The sequence below is a fragment of the Schistocerca nitens genome, chromosome 3, assembly GCF_023898315.1.
Source record: "Schistocerca nitens isolate TAMUIC-IGC-003100 chromosome 3, iqSchNite1.1, whole genome shotgun sequence".
NCBI classification, from domain to species: Eukaryota; Metazoa; Arthropoda; class Insecta; order Orthoptera; family Acrididae; genus Schistocerca; species Schistocerca nitens.
The window spans coordinates 163,743,371-163,756,023 of NC_064616.1; the positions used below are offsets into that span (position 1 = coordinate 163,743,371).

The 12,653-nt window shown below is 39.0% G+C and overlaps 1 protein-coding gene across 1 annotated transcript in view; it reads left to right on the forward strand.

Annotated features, from left to right (window-relative positions):
• The window catches only part of LOC126248102 (protein sickie), a 687,677-nt gene that overhangs the window by 620,127 nt on the left and 54,897 nt on the right, over positions 1 to 12,653 (forward strand). Inside the window, exons 19-21 of the mRNA XM_049948773.1 lie at positions 6,634 to 6,749; positions 7,437 to 7,588; positions 10,813 to 10,896. Of these exons, the coding sequence (XP_049804730.1) occupies positions 6,634 to 6,749; positions 7,437 to 7,588; positions 10,813 to 10,896 (352 nt within the window). The remainder of the gene's footprint in view (positions 1 to 6,633; positions 6,750 to 7,436; positions 7,589 to 10,812; positions 10,897 to 12,653) is intronic.

A 12,653-nucleotide genomic window follows, 5' to 3' on the forward strand; every position in this document is an offset into this window, starting at 1 on the left:
CTCATAACTCAAATAAAAGACTTACACATTCCTCAAACAGTATCATTCATCCCTTTCTCGACATGAGAACATTTACACCTCGATACTCACTGCAGATATAAAACTAATTGAAGAATACTTCCTGACATATAACAAACTACCTGCAGACAATATCAATGAAATAACCAAAACTCTCAAAGCAATCGCATCCCAAAGTTAATTCCAATTTGTAAAGGAATTTTACTTACAAAAACATAGGCATCCAATGCGATCAACACTATCAGAAACATTTGCAAACATATTCACCAACCAAATAGAAACCACAGTCATTGAGACAGTCATCACAAAGAAAGGATACAAAATTGTTTACTGGCACAGATGTGTGGATGACATAATCTCTATGGTGAATGAACCAGCCGAGACAATAGATAAACTTCATATGGACATAAACAATATGTATAAAAATATTCAGTTCACCATGGAAAAATAACCACAAAAGAAATGCATTTCTTGGATATAACAATAAAGAGAGACACCAATAAGCACACATTTGACGTCTTTAGAAAGTCAGCAGCCATCCACCCACCCACAAAATCAAAAATTAGTAACCATATGACTCATGTTACACAGACTAAATAATATCCCACTCACCAAGGAAACTGTGAAAAAGAATTACAAACACTACAACTCATAGCCACAAACAATGGTTACAACACCCATATAGTACAAAGTCTCAACCAAAAAATCAGAACACAACACACACCTGTGACATGACTAACAGAAAGAAATGGTATACTTTAAGCAACAAACACACATCAACACACAGGATAGCAAATATATTAAAGAAATAGGGATTACACATTCCTTACAAAACAAGACACACACTCCAGTCACATTTACAAACAACAACAGACAAACCAGATAAATACCCAGGAGCCGGTATATACCAGTTAGAATGCCAAGAATATGAATCAATATACCTGGGATGACATGCAGGCATTTCAAAACTAGGAATAAAGAACATATAAGAAGTTGGAAGTATGAAAATAATCATTCTACCATTGCTGAACACGTGATAAAACATGTACATGAATCATCCAACATGGAACAGGACATGGAAACTATTAGAGTCAACAATCACAACAAAAAACTCGTGCCATTACCATAAAACTTTCACATACAAAGAGCCCTTGTAATGAAAAAGAAAATAACTAATGAGCAAATCAGTATAAGCAATAGCTCCCTGATTATGAATGAGATTTTCATTCTGCAGTGGAGTGTGTGCTGATATGAAACTTCCTGGCGGATTAAAACTGTGTGCCAGACCAAGACTTGAACTCGGGACCTTTGCCTTTCGCGGGCAAGTGCTCTACCAAATGAGCTACCCGAGCACGACTCACAACCCATCCTCACAGCTTCAATCTTGCCAGTACCTCGTCTCCCACCTTCCAAATTTCACAGAAGCTCTTCTGCGAAACTTGCAGAACTAGCACTCCTGGAAGGAAGGATATTGCGGAGACATGGCTCAGCCATAGCCTGGGGGATGTTTCCAGAATGAGATTTTCACACTGCAACAGAGTGTGCACTGATATGAAACTTCCTGGCAGCTTAAAACTGTGTGCCAGACCGAGACTCAAACTCAGGACCTTTGCCTTTCGCGGGCAAGTGCTCTACTTCTGTGAAGTTTGGAAGGTAGGAGACAAGATACTGGCAGGATTGAAGCTGTGAGGACAGGTTGTGAGTCGTGCTTGGGTAGCTCATATGGTAGAGCACTTGCCCACGAACGGCAAAGTTCCCGAGTTCGAGTCTCAGTCCGGCACACAGTTTTAATCTGCCAGGAAGTTTCATATCAGTGCACACTCTGCTGCGGAGTGAAAGTCTCATTCTGGAAACATCCACCAGGCTGTGGCTAAGCCATATCTCTGCAATATCCTTTCTTCGAAGAGTGATAGTTCTGCAAGGTTTGCAGAAGAGCTTCTGTGAAATTTGGAAGGTAGGAGAAGAGGTACTGGCAGGATTGAAGCTGTGAGGATGAGTCGTGAGTCATGCTCGGGTAGCTCATGTGGTGGAGCATTTGCCCGTGAAAGGCAAAGGTCCCGAGTTCGAGTCTCAGTCTGGCACACAATTTTAATGCGCCAGGAAGTTTCAACTCCCTAATCATGTTAGGCACAAAAACAATAACAAACAGAAATCTGAAACATAATCAGAATACGTAGTTATCGAATCTTCCTCCCCCATTGTCTCTCTCTCTCTCTCTCTCTCTCTCTCTCTCTCTCTCTCTCTCACACACACACACACACACACACACACACAAGTACCACACACATGGACTAACAACACTGGAAATCGTAAGTAACACCTAACGATGATTTAACATCACAACATTTGTGTTACAAAAGTGGTTTCTAATCTGAAAAACAAGAGAAAAACATGGTAAAATGTAACATAGTAGTGTATTTTATGTATGAAAAGAAACATGTATTACAGCCCACTGAAGATGCTTCGCCAATAAAAGAAGCGAAATGTGTATGGCAAATAACAAACTGCCTTTCATTTTAGTTGCATAGATAGAACACTCCTCCATGAACCCTGTATTTCATGGATATAGGTAAATGTATTATTAGGCAGCAGTATCTGCAATGTTGTCACATTGTGTGCACCATAGCTTGCATCAATTTTATGAACAATATAAGGAAATACCGTCTTTGCTGAAACTTCTCAGCTTACGCAGCACATATTTGGAATTCTAGTCTAGTGAAGTAACTCTGAGAAAAATTGTTTGATCTGTGTGATTTGATTTTAAAATGTGTCAGAATGAACATGTCATAATGTGCGAATGAAAGAACATAGTTGGATATTTTTTATGAAGAAATAAAGCATCAGAATTAAAATGGCCGGTAGTTGATTTAGACAAATAGTGGATAAATGTTGCAAAGTTAGTGTCCATACTCTATTATCAAACAAATGTGTCAGTCAGCATTTCATTGTTGTGAGTGCAGAGTTAAGTTTCATGTTCACTTCTGCCCTATGGCTATAATAGATAAATGTTGTGATATGATCTAGAAATAGGAAGGAAAATGTTGTTTGGGAAACAGCCACGTCAACTGAATCCCTCTCCAGAACTGTTGAGTGTCCTTGATAGTTTCAAATGCAAAGCCATAAGAGCTTTCCATTTACATCCGCCTGCTGCATCTACATCTACATCATACTCCGCAATCCACCTAATGGTATATGGCGTACCGCTATCTGATCCCTCCAACCCTGTTCCACTCACAAATAGTGCATGGGAAGAATGATTGTCGGTAAGCCTCTGTATTGGCTCTAATTTCTCGAATTTTCTCCTCATGGTCAATACATGAGATGCATGCGGGGGGAGGTAATATGTTGTCTGACTCCTCCTGAAAAGTGCTGTCCCGAAATTTCAATAGTAAATCTCTCCGTGATGCACAACTGCCTGGTATTGTGTATCCTTTCTCGTAGTTGGATGAAGCTGGCATGACAACATATCCTCCTGGAGCTGGCGGTGTTGATGTGATGGAATACGATAGCAAATTGCGGAATTGCCTTCTCATCATGGCAGCACAGTAGCTCAATAAATAAGTCTTATTGACAACAGTTTCCCCTTACATTTAAACTGCGCCACATTTCTGTCCCATAGAGGAATGTACTGTAAGACTGCAGAGTGGTGTGGTGGTAACATTGAATAAAATGTTCAGCTTCTAGCCATGTCAAGTGGTTGAAATGTTATGGGCTTTCGACAAAACAGTTTGTGAGCATTGTTAAGTGGTATGACTGCCGATGGGCTGCTGGTTCGCCCTTACATACTATAGCTGCTGGATGTGAGATCACTGGTGCTCACAGCCTCACTGTATATGCTAGCTGTGAGATCACTGGTGCTCACAGCATCACCGTATATGGACATACATTGACTCTGTGTATGGTATACCCATTTAAACTGCACAGTTGGTGTATCCAACACCAGGCCGCCCTCTCTATTAAGGGCATTATTGGTGATTTAGGCACACTCTTATATCATTTTTTTTCTGTACAACAGCCAGTGTTTTATGACCAGGTGCATGGTGTTGTAGTGTAAAGTCTGTTAGCTCCAGCTGTTGCAAATCTCTTTAGTCAGAATTGTGAGATTATTGCCTTAGAGACAGTGCCATTAAGGCCTATTTGTTTCTTCTGGTATGTTGATGACATGTTTGTCATTTGGCCCCAAAGATGTGAAAAACTTGACAAGTTCTTGGAATATCTCAACAGAATTAACAGTAACATTGAGTTCACTATGGAAGTATAAAAATACAATGCATTGCACTTCATTGACATCTTGGTCCACCACATATAGAATGTATACCTTGACCACAGAACCTACAGAAAAGCTGTGTACACTGATCAGTACTTCCACACCATCACCGTGTAGCACAGAAGTGCACTATGTTACAATCATTGATAGATCATGCAAGAACAATATCAGACACTGATAACCTACCTCATGAGCTGAGCCACATATGCAAGGCCTTCAGGAACAGTGGCTACTATGTTCACCAAATAAGTGAAATGATCTTAAGCAGGAATCACAATAAGACAACTGATGAGTAGCAGGAAAAGGAAGTTGCTCTTTTGCTGTTTTGAGTGCTGTTTTGAGGCTCTGTGTCAGACAAAATAATTTGCCCGCTGATAAGACACAAAATCAAATCAGTCTTCAGGACTCTGAAGAATCTGGCAATTAGTGAGACCAGTTAAAAGATGCAGCAGTTGTCAGAACACCTGAGGTCTACAAAATACCTTGTGGTTATAGCCAGTCTTACATTGGTCACATGGTGTGTACTGTAGGACAACACAGAAAGGAACATGAGAGGTTTCATTGTCTATGCTTGCCCGAAAAAGCTACTTTAGCTGCACACACACACACACACACACACACACACACACACACACACACACACACACACACACACACATTAGAAAATGGTTACTGTATCAAATGTGACTAAGCCTCTGTCATGGATCGCACTAGTGGCTTCTGGGACTGTATAATTAAAGAAGCCATCAAAATAAAAATCATTGGTAGCACCCTTAATGGAGATAGTAGCCTGAGCTCAACATGGCATGGGATCCAGTGATCATTAGGTTGAAGTAGCTGTATCAAAAGCTTAATCAATGTATTTCCATACATGCTGTTGACACCAGTGACATCACCGCTGGCAACTAATGTGTATAGTAGCGCACCAGTGGTCTATAACAGTTGCTTTTGTGAGTTTTATAAGTTGATGTTTACCTGATATGTATATGTATAAAGCTACTGCAGTAGTCATTACAGAAGCAACTATAAACAGTTGTATTATTTTGTGTGCAAAAATACGAGGGGCACATATCGAGGTCATGTTTAGTTAGTAGCAACTTTGGAAAGCACGCACACCAAGTTTCAGCCATAGTGGTCTATTTCTTTGTGTTTGGCATTCGTGTGACTCAAGGAGGTAGAGTGATTGTCAAAAAATGGACGAAAAAGAATTTCGTGTTGTGATTAAACATTACTTTATGAAAGGCAAAACGCCTCAGGAGACTAAAGAGAAGCTTGATAAACATTACGGTGACTCTGAAATTTTGATTAGAACAGTTTATAAGTGGTTTAAAAATTTTCGGAGTGGCCATATGGGCACAAGTGATGCTGAACGTTCTGGATGCCCTGTGGAGGTTACGACTCCAGAAATCATTGATAAAATCCATGATATGGTGATGGGTGACAGAAGAGTTAAGGTGCGTAAGATTGCTAGTGCTGTGGGCACCTCAAATGAACGGGTACATAATATTTTGCATAAACATTTGGAGATGAGAAAGCTATCCACAAGATGGGTTCTGCGATTGCTCATGCTTGACCAAAAGCGGAACTGTGTGAAGTGTTCAAGGATCTTTTGCAGCTGTTCAGGAAGAATCCACAGGACTTTAAGCATCGTTTCGTCACTTTGGATGAAACATGGATACATTACTATACTCCTGAGACCAAACAACAGTTTAAACAATGGATTACCAAGGAAGAATCTGCACCAAAAAAGGTGAAGACCATTCCTTCGGCCAGAAAGGTTATGGCTACTGTCTTCTGGGATTCGCAAGGGATAATCCTCATTGACTATCTGGAAAAGAGTAAAACTATTACAGGTGCATATTATTCATCATTCTTGGACCATTTGAAAACTGAGCTGCAAGAAAAACGCTGGCAATTGGACCGCAAAAAAGTCCTTTTCCATCACGACAATGCACCAGCACACACCTCAGCAGTCGTGGTCACAAAATTGATGGAAATAGTATTCCAACTCATTTCACATCCCCCATTTCACATCCAGACTTGGTTTCCTACTACTGTTTGTTCTCCGATTTGAAGAAATGGCTGGCGGGACAAAGATTTTATTCAAACGAGGAGGTGATTGCAGCATCTAATAGCTATTTTGCAGACTTGGACAATTCCTATTATTCGGAAGGGATCAACAAATTAGAACAGCATTGGATGAAGTGTATAAGTCTAAAAGGAGACTATGTCGGAAAATAAAAAAATAGTTTAACCCAAACATGTTAGTAGTTTTTATTTTTGGAAGAACTGTTCAAACACCCCGCGTATGTGTCAAATGTGTTTATAAATTTTTTGCTCATTTCCAGATTCAACTACCCTGTGTCCCCTATTACGTCTTCTGCATCTAGTCATGTTTTGAGCCGCACCAGCATGTCGCCTTACTCTGGTTTGCTGTCCAAAACAAACTCTAAAGATGATGAAGGTGAGAACAGCAGTTTCAGAATACAGAATAGATAGTTATTGTTGCTTAAAAATTAAATTATATATTCAACACTCATTCTATTTTATATAAAGAAATGGGAGTGTTGACAAATAAGGCCAGGAAAATAATAAAGTTGCCCAGTTTAAAAATAAACTGTATTGTTTAGCTGTTCTAGAGTCTTCATTGGATATCTTTGAATTCATGAGGAAACATAATAATTTCACAGTAATGATTGAATATCATTTGCTCCTCCCCTAGCATTCACTTTCATTTTAGATAACTGACTTATTTGCTGTGTATTTCTTAAGCTGCATACTGAGGAGTGTGATAGCAGTTGAAAATTGCCGGTAGCCCACTGTTGCAATAAAATAGCAAGAAAATTATTTTCTGAGATTTATTTAAAATATGTTATTCAAATATTGATGATGTATTGCATTACAGTAGTACTACCCATTATTACAATTCATGTAATTTATACATTTATATTTATTAGTTCACAGGCTTAATTTCGTAGATATTTTACTCTACAGAAGTGTTTAAATCAGATTTGATGTATGATTAGATCTTTTGTCTTATCCAAAAATCTATTGATGATAACAACTGAAATGACAAATTTCACAATTTTGTGTATAAATTATTCTCAGTTGAGCAGCAATGACCTGCAATAATATGATTTTTATTTTCTAGTACATGGTTCATCAGTAAGTCTAGTATCAACAACATCATCCTTGTACAGTACTGCTGAAGAGAAGCAAGCACATGAAATCCGAAAACTGAGGAGAGAGCTGATGGACGCCCAAGAGAAAGTCCACACTCTTACAAGCCAGTTATCTACCAATGTGAGTAAAAACTAGTCAATATTAGAATAAATGTGTGGAAAAACTCTCTTGCATATATTAATGTCAGATTTACTGTTATTGATAAAGAAATTATAATTCAAAATTTTTCCATTTGTACTGAGAGATATGCTTTTTGTGTGCAATTCCCCCATCCCCAATCGCCCCCCTCCATATATATTCTATACTCTCTAAACTGGTTCACTTTTGATTTTGTTTTAGTCAGGACCTGTCTTTTTCCCGATAATACTGGATGTTTGTTACCTCCATTTGTGGAGAAAAATTTGCTAACATTCTGGAACTTATTAAATCATCAATACATGTGCTGGTTAAAAATGACTTTGTATTTCTGTCGGAAAAGTTATTCTTAAAATTTATTTTACACTATGTGATCAAAGGTATCCGGATACCTGGCTGAAAATAACTTACTAGATCACAATTCCCTCCATTGGTAATGCTGGAATTCAATATGGTGTTGGCCTACCCTTAGCCTTGATGACACCTTCCACTCTCACAGGCATACGTTCAATCAGGTCTGGAAGGTTTCTTGGGGAGTGCTGCAATGAGAAGAGGTATCGATGTTGTTCGGTGAAGCCTGGCATGAAGTCAGCATTCTAAAACATCCCAAAGGTGTTCTATAGGATTCAGGTCAGGACTCTGTGCAGGGCCAGTCCATTACAGGGATGTTATTGTCATGTAACCACTCTGCCACAGGCCGTGCATTATGAACACGTGCTCGATCGTGTTGAAAGATGCAATCGCCATCCCCGAATTGCTCTTCAACAGTGGATTGCAGGAAAGTGCTTAAAACATCAATGTAGGCCTGTGGTGTGATAGTGCCATGCAAAACAACAAGGGGTACAAGCCCTCTCCATGAAAAACATGACCACACTATAACACCACCACTTCCAAATTTTACTGTTGGGACTGCACATGCTAGCAGATGACATTCACCGGACATTCGCCATACCCACACCTTGCCATTGGATCGCCACATTGCGTACCATGACTTGTCACTCCACACGTTTTTCCACTGTTCAACCGTCCAACATTTATGCACCTTACACCTTGTGGGGCATCGTTTGGCATTTACCAGCGTGATGTGTGGCTTATGACTAGCCGCTCGACCCTGAAATCCAAGTTATCTCACCCCCCACCTAACGGTCATAGAACTTGCAGTGGATCCTGATGCAGAGTGAAAATCTCATTCTGGAAACATCCCCCAGGCTGTGGCTAAGCCATGTCTCCTCAGTATCCTTTCTTTCAGGAGTGCTAGTTCTGCAAGGTTCGCAGGAGAGCTTCTGTAAAGTTTGGAAGGTAGGAGACGAGATACTGGCAGAAGTAAAGCTGTGACGACTGGGCGTGAGTCGTGCTTTGGTAGCTCAGATGATAGAGCACTTGCCTGCGAAAGGCAAAGGTCCCGAGTTTGAGTCTCGGTCAGGCACACAGTTTTAATCTGCCAGGAAGTTTCATATCAGCGCACACTCCGCTGCAGAGTGAAAATCTCATTCTGGATCCTGATGTAGTTCGGAATTCCTCTGTGATGGTCTGTATAGATGTCTGCCTATTACACATTACAACCCTCTTCAACTGTCAGCGGTTTCTGTCTCTCATGCAGGTTGGCCTGTATGCTTTTGTGCTGTACATGTCCCTTCACGTTTCCACTTCACTATCACATCGGTAACAGTGGACCTAAGGATGTTTGTGAGTGTGGAAATCTCACGTACAGATGTAGGACTCAAGCGGCACCAAATCACCTGACCACGTTCAAAGTCCGTGAGTTCCATGGAGGGCCCCATTCTGCTGTCTCAAGGTGTCTAATGACCACTGAGGTCTCTCACAGGAGTATCTGGCAGTAGGTGGCAGCAAAATGCACCTAATATGAAAAACGTATGTTTTTGGGTCTGTTTGGATATTTCTGATCACATAGTTTATTTCAAGAAAAGACTCTGCGAGCACAACAAGTTTTGTTGCGCGTGTCAGATGCAATTTTGTACACTTTCAAGGTAACTCAGTTTCACATAACCACCACTTAAAAATCACTACTGAATATTTTGAGAAGTCTGTTCTCATAAAGAACATCCATTATATTCAAGCTTGGTATATTTCTTATAGGTCTGCAGTAGATGAAGTCAAGTGATACAGGCCTACAAACTTAGTTGCCAGATTTTACTGTGGAATTCTTTTTTGAATTCCAAATATCTTTGCACATTGTACTTTTTTGCACTAGATGCATATCTCACGCTAGTACAATATAGGAATCGTTTTTTTCTAGAGTCTTTTCCAGAATATCGATGTGCAGTCCCCATTTTGCTGTTCTCAACTGTCCACTAGTTGCATATGACATTATATCGTTAGAGCTCTGCTGCTGCAAAATTGAAAAAAATGGAAAATAAACAGTAATTTCTTGTTTTTCTTTTTCTTGTGCTTTTGTCCCACATCAGCACAGGGATGGCATAGTTAGTTTACATATTTTGCATTGAAGTGGTGGTCAGATGCCCTTCCTGTCGCCAGCCCATTACAAACCCCTCCCCTCCAGGACAGAATATGTATACTCCAACTGTCTGTGTGGAGTGTTATTCATGTTTAAGTGAGCAAAAGTGTTCTCTGTGTTTGCATATTGTGTAACTGAGGTGGCACTTAGGTATCAGCCTGGTATTCACCTAGTAGGATATGTCAAACAGTGTAAAAACCACATCCAGGTCAGCCAGCTCGGTGACCCTCATTGTTAATCCACCAGGAAGATTCAGTCTGGACCGGCTTACTGTCCTGTCCTGGGAACAGTGCTTTAACGTGCATGGCTGTCCAGTTGGGTTGAAAATAAATAAAAAGAAACTTAATTATTTTTGTAAACTGAAATAACAGCAAAGTTATTGAATGTTGTCAGTAGTGAAGTTTGTATGCCTTGTTTCAAATTAAAATTCATAATTGCAATTAGTAATATATGCAGCTATACAAGCTCAAGAGAACAGTGTACCTATGTACCACCCATCATTCCTCGGTACGTGAGGTTGTCTGTCTAAATTTCAGTCAGTATGTTGTTTACATCCTGGGATTTCCCTTGTGATGATACATTGGGTATTAGGCCTCCTAATGCATTTTGGAACTCCTTGCATCTTTAATTCTATACATCATTGTACGTGTACAATAGTATAATTTATTCATAAGTGATACAGTTGCATAAACTCAGAAGAACTAATATTTGTTTTCCTTTTTTTTTTTTTTAGGCACATGTTGTGTCTGCATTTGAGCAATCCTTATCAAATATGACACAGCGACTTCAGCACCTTACTTCAACAGCTGAGAGAAAGGTAAAGTTGACAATACCTTCAATATAAATAGGGGAACACAGTGTAGTTTCGCCAGTGCTCACCTGAAGATGGCCAGAAGACTTTGTGCCAAAATATCACGGCAGCAAATTACTGATATCTGGCTTTTCATTTGAATTTCGTGGAACTATGTATACATAGTTTATTATCATAATCAAAGGTACAGAATGCAGAATACCAAAATAAATGGTGATTAATTTGTGAAGCCTGAAATAGTCAGGGAGGAGACAGCAGTCTTCATGTAGTTTATTTAACAAAAATTTTTTAAAGTAAAAAATTTTTAATGCCTAAAACACATTTTTCCTATTACAGTTAAAAGTCCAATAACAAGTTTCGGTTGCTTTGTACAACCATCTTCACATTTTTCAAAATGTATAAAAGCGGTGAATACGCATTGGAAAGCATCGTTAGCTGTAGTCTTGCAATGACATGCATTTGTAAATGCCAAGACAATGACAGAATGTAGTTTAAAAACATAACCATGAGCAAGCCAGGTTGTAGACTGTAATCTCTAAGGATGTTAATAATGATGAAGGAAAATAGCCAGTTACATGAGTAAAAATTGCATTAAAAGCTCATAATTTTTAATTTTGTAGCAGGTTTTATAATAAGAACAGTATATGCAACAGTTCCAAAAATTGTCAACTTTTCCATAGACTCCCTTACAAAAGAATGATCCTGCATGGTATATGAAATTGCCATCTTTAAAAAATGTGTACAGGTTGAAGAATAAAAAGAAAATGTCACAAGCCCACCAGCCTTGAGGCTGTAATACCTGCTAATAGTTGAAAATAATGAGCTTCTGATGTAACTTTTGCTCATGCAACTGGCCATTTTCCTTCATTATTACCATAATCCTCTAAGATCATGGGCTACTACCTGGCTTGTTCACTGTGACATTTTTAAACTACATACTGTCATTGCCTTGGTATTTACAAATGCATTTCATTGCATGACTACAGGTAATGATGCTCGCCAGTGCATATTCACTGCTTTTTTTATGTTTTGAACTATCTGAAGATGGTTGTACAAAACAACCAAAACTCGTTATTGTACTTGAATTGTAATAGGAAAATTGTGGTCTAGGAATTAAAAGATCTATACTTTAAACTTTTTTATTTAATAAAATGGTCATGAGGATGGCAAATCTCCATTCACTTTCATGATGAGATATGCATCTAACACTTAAATTCGAAGGTCAAAGTCTCTTCTCATTTGTCTTAACACTGTTAATGTAACATCCATGTAGGCCTTTCCTATTGGTAAATTTTCATTCTTCCTCCAACCTTCTTTTCTTGAGATGGGGGTCGATCTCTTGACTAGTTCCTGCTACAGCTCAGATCTGCTGGAATTGAGTATTTTCCCTCATGTGAACTGAAATCTTTCTATAGGGACTACTACTACAGTGTGTCCTTATCAGTGTAAATTACGAGCTGTTGCATCATTCTGTCTTTGCAGTGTAGGAGCAGAACAAATTTAGCACTTTTTGCAGAGGAAGGGGCATTAAAATGATGCAGATCCATCAGAACTATTACCAAAATACATGTTGCTACTTTGTTTTAGATTCTGGTGACATATCTGATCTGGATTTTTCTTGATGTGGGACTACGTGAGACTTCTCATAAAAAATTTAGATTTTCTCAGTGTTTGTTTATAACAATTTGTTTAAATGATAGGACACACACTATTCAGAAGCAGCTCAAAAGTAATTTCTTAAATTTTCATACATGGACAGACAC